General features: G+C 35.0%; 1 protein-coding gene across 1 annotated transcript; it reads left to right on the top strand.

Annotated features, from left to right (window-relative positions):
• Nucleotides 1-1,624: 1,624 nt before the first annotated feature.
• LOC147847331 (uncharacterized) lies at nt 1,625-2,790 on the top strand (the record flags this gene model as incomplete). The annotated part of the gene is made up of 3 exons (XM_087339311.1): nt 1,625-2,129; nt 2,260-2,336; nt 2,527-2,790. Coding segments are annotated over 3 exons (798 nt in total), but the record flags the coding sequence as incomplete, so codon positions are not given.
• Nucleotides 2,791-3,769: the final 979 nt, after the last annotated feature.

The following is a 3,769-nucleotide window of genomic DNA, read 5'->3' as shown; positions in this document are numbered from 1 at the left end:
AATCCTCAATTAGCATGACAACATCCAATGCATGGTTCAATGAGGATATCTGTAAGTAGCCCAATAGATGTTTTTGCTAAAGCACAACCGCAAAAATTGGGGTTGCACATCTTGACTTGAAAATTGAGTTGGATAATGCCCAAGATAGGGCTAAGGACCAATCCAATGATCAATAGACTAGTCCCCAAATACCAAGTTTGAGGATAAACTTTGACTTATTATGCAACATATGAAGATCCACCCTTGCTATTGACTTGAACTATAAGAGCCGCTACCCCTTTTATAGTGGGTAGAAAATGTGCGATGACTTTGTTTCTTGACTTGCATGGGCACTTCGAAATCCATGACACATTCCACACAATGTTCCTAGAGGGTTTTGACAAGTCCTCTATTCCCAATAATAAATCTATGTTGTCAAAACTACCATCTAGTCTTTTGGAAGCATTACTGATTATTTGATAACACTTGGGTGCCATCCAAATACTTTCGATAATGATCTTTGATTAATTCATCATTTCTAGTAGGTGGTCCTTCTAAAACACATTTTCTGAATAACATGAAGCAAATTTGTTGCCTCTTGCAAACACAAGATTCCTCTTTAGGATATTGAAGAAAAGCTTTATGAATACAAACCTTTATCCAAACTCACTCAATTGGCCCATTGACATCAACCTCTTTTTTAGCTCAAGGACATGGTAGACTTCTTCCAATGTGTATTTCTTCCCATCCTCTCATTGTAAAGTTACAAATCTAATCCTAAGTACTATACATTGATGGGAATCTCCTTGTTGGGAAACACTCCATATACATGTCTATGAAAGGGTGATGTGTTTGTTTTGAGAATTGTCTAGGTGTCCCATGAGCTAGGAAATATGCACATGGGTAGAACTACTTGCATCTCAAGATCTAGCCTAAGATACATCTTTAGTTAGATGATAGCACCAAACTCGTTTATGTAGGTCAAATTCTTTCATCCAATTCTTAGACAACCTTTCATTAGATATACATCTTGATGTTGTATTCTTCTTATAGCGCTGCCTAGTGTTTTCCACTAATTGTAGATAGCAGTACATGGAAGATAAATTACATGGTCCATAGGACCTCCATTTCCAACCAAACTTTATCTTACAAATTGGTGGGTTTTTTTTTCCATATCATCACTATCATCTTCAAAATAAAAACATCACATATATATTAGAACAGTCAAACTTACAAATATTTGAGCCTCATTGAGACGAGAAGTTCTCCAATGATTTCTTAATAATAGGACATTTCTTGATGAGGTTTCTAAAGACAAGTCAATTTATTGTTCTAAGATTTTGAATGATCACACTCCCACTAGAGCCAAGCATTTACTCATCCATGTCTTTTAAATTCTATTTGCGTTGCTTCCTTGAGAAAACGATACAAGAATTCCATTGTCCATGTCCTTCGTGATCTTCTTTTGTAATTGAGGTTGGAGGGTTCATATTATTTTAACCCATTGACCTTTCTCTTCAATGTGTTTTATATACAACTACCAATGAATATATTTGGGTAATGTACAATGAGTTTACACAGTATGACCATGAGTTCAACACTCAGCTCATGCATGTTAATTGCTTTTTCTTTTTTCTTTTTCTAGATATGTCCATCGAATTCAAATTTGGAAAAGGAGGATGCAATAGAAATTTCATTAGAACAACAAGCGTGCAATATGGATGCTCCTAGAAATGACCAGTGTGGCCTCACCTCTCGATATTTAAGAGACTTTTTACCATCTTCTAATAATAAACATGGCGGAGCATTCTCTCTAGTTTTTCCAACGGATAGACACCAAGGATCATTTTTACCGTTCTTATCTAAGGATCAACCTCCAATATCATTTGACATTAAAAGTGATCGAAATCCACCATCATTATGTCATCGACAATTGATGAGTCATAATGTTGAGGAAAGACTAAGCCCTTCAATATCCTTGGGAGATGATAGGGAACTTGATAAAAAAAGTGAGAGTGAACCACTAGTATTATCACTAAACAACGGTAGAAATAGACGGAATTCATCTAAAAGAAAGCGACGACGATGTTGGTCACCTGAGCTTCATTGCAGATTCATACGTGCTCTTCAATATTTGGGTGGGGCAAAAGGTATAGATACATATCACAATCGTGTACAAATACATACCACATACATATGTCATACTAATTCTTTATTCTATATTTGTTTTATACACAAGTTAAGTAATTATTACTCAAACAGTTTATGGGTTTATGGTAGTTGCTACTCCAAAACTAATTCGACAACTAATGGATGTAGATGGGTTGACAAACGATGAAGTCAAGAGTCATTTGCAGGTAAGAAAGAAAACATACCTTTTGCATTACTATTGCAAAAATTCAAATCTAATCATCACATGTATGTATGTATGTATGCATGTTTATATGTGAATGTGTCACATCATGCATACATATATGTGGATGCATGTATGTATATGTGTGTATGTTTATGTTTGTGTTACAACATATAATGAGGTTATTTGTGTAGAAATATCGACTAAACACAGAACGACTTGAAGGGAGCTCCATGCTTGAAGGACATTCAACAAAATTAGTTGTATTAGGAGATATTTCGGTACCCCATGATACTAAGGAAATTCAAGATGATGAAAGAGAAAATATGTATAAGAATGAACATAATCCACCTCCATTAGAGGGCTCTTTAGAGAATTCCTTTTCATCTCTCCATTCATTTATTACATAAAGCGGAGACTCATGCAAACGAGTGGATCCTCATACAAAGAACAAGAACCTGGCGATGGAATTTTTTGTACATGTTAACATTGTTTTTGTTTGCTTTTGTTTCTTGGATTCAAATAGGAATCGATAATGGTTAAACTCAAGCCTAAACCGAACCGTTAAACAATTTTTAAATCGTTTGGCAATTTGGCGATTTGGTTTAGGCTTGAGGTTCCTTAACTCATTCGAGCTCGGTTTGGGATGGCTCAAGCCGAACGAACCAATTTGGGCCAAACTGGTTAAGGCTTAATCGGCTAGGCTAAACCGGTTCCTAAACTATTCAAGTTTGGAAACTCCCAAACCGGTTAAGCCGAAACCGAACCAATTTGGGCCAAACTGGTTAAGGCTTAATTGGCTTGGCTAAACTGGTTCCTAAACTATTCAAATTTGGAAACTCCCAAACCGGTTAAGCCGAAACCGAACCATTTCCCATTCCTGTATTCAAACTAGTAGTATATATTATTATTCAAAAGAAACAGAAATAATATTTTAAATTAAGGACAATACTAACCACTATACTTACACCAACCTTTCTGTGTCTAAAAAACCTATAAGAGAAGATTGCGTAAATTGGGAAGAATTAAAATTGTTACTATTATTCTACACCTACAATTACAAAGCAAGCATAAAACAATGTGCATTTTTTGTCACAAGATACATGAAAACCCTAAACCTAATATCATCACATCATAACTATCTTTTGGGCCATTTTACTACACTAGAGTATTATGTTTTTAGTCACAGTTTACAATAATTTTTCAATTCCATCATTCAACAACATAAGGAGGTCCTAACCATGTAATGAATGGAAGATAAAAATATATTTTATATTGGAAACAAGACATTGTTAAGCTATTACCACCATCTTGTTTCGCAAACATTCCATATTAAGAAGATTTACTATTACAACAATGTTTATGTCTCATACCGATGGGTTCCTTGAGGAGTTGTGGATTTACAGTTTATTACTCGAGCAATGTCAATATTAGCTA

Source organism: Azolla caroliniana, unplaced genomic scaffold (genome assembly GCF_043228905.1).
Source record: "Azolla caroliniana isolate FFs.n. ecotype wild unplaced genomic scaffold, voAzoCaro1.0.p SCAF_1169, whole genome shotgun sequence".
NCBI classification, from domain to species: Eukaryota; Viridiplantae; Streptophyta; class Polypodiopsida; order Salviniales; family Salviniaceae; genus Azolla; species Azolla caroliniana.
This window is presented reverse-complemented; position numbering and strand designations above follow the sequence as displayed.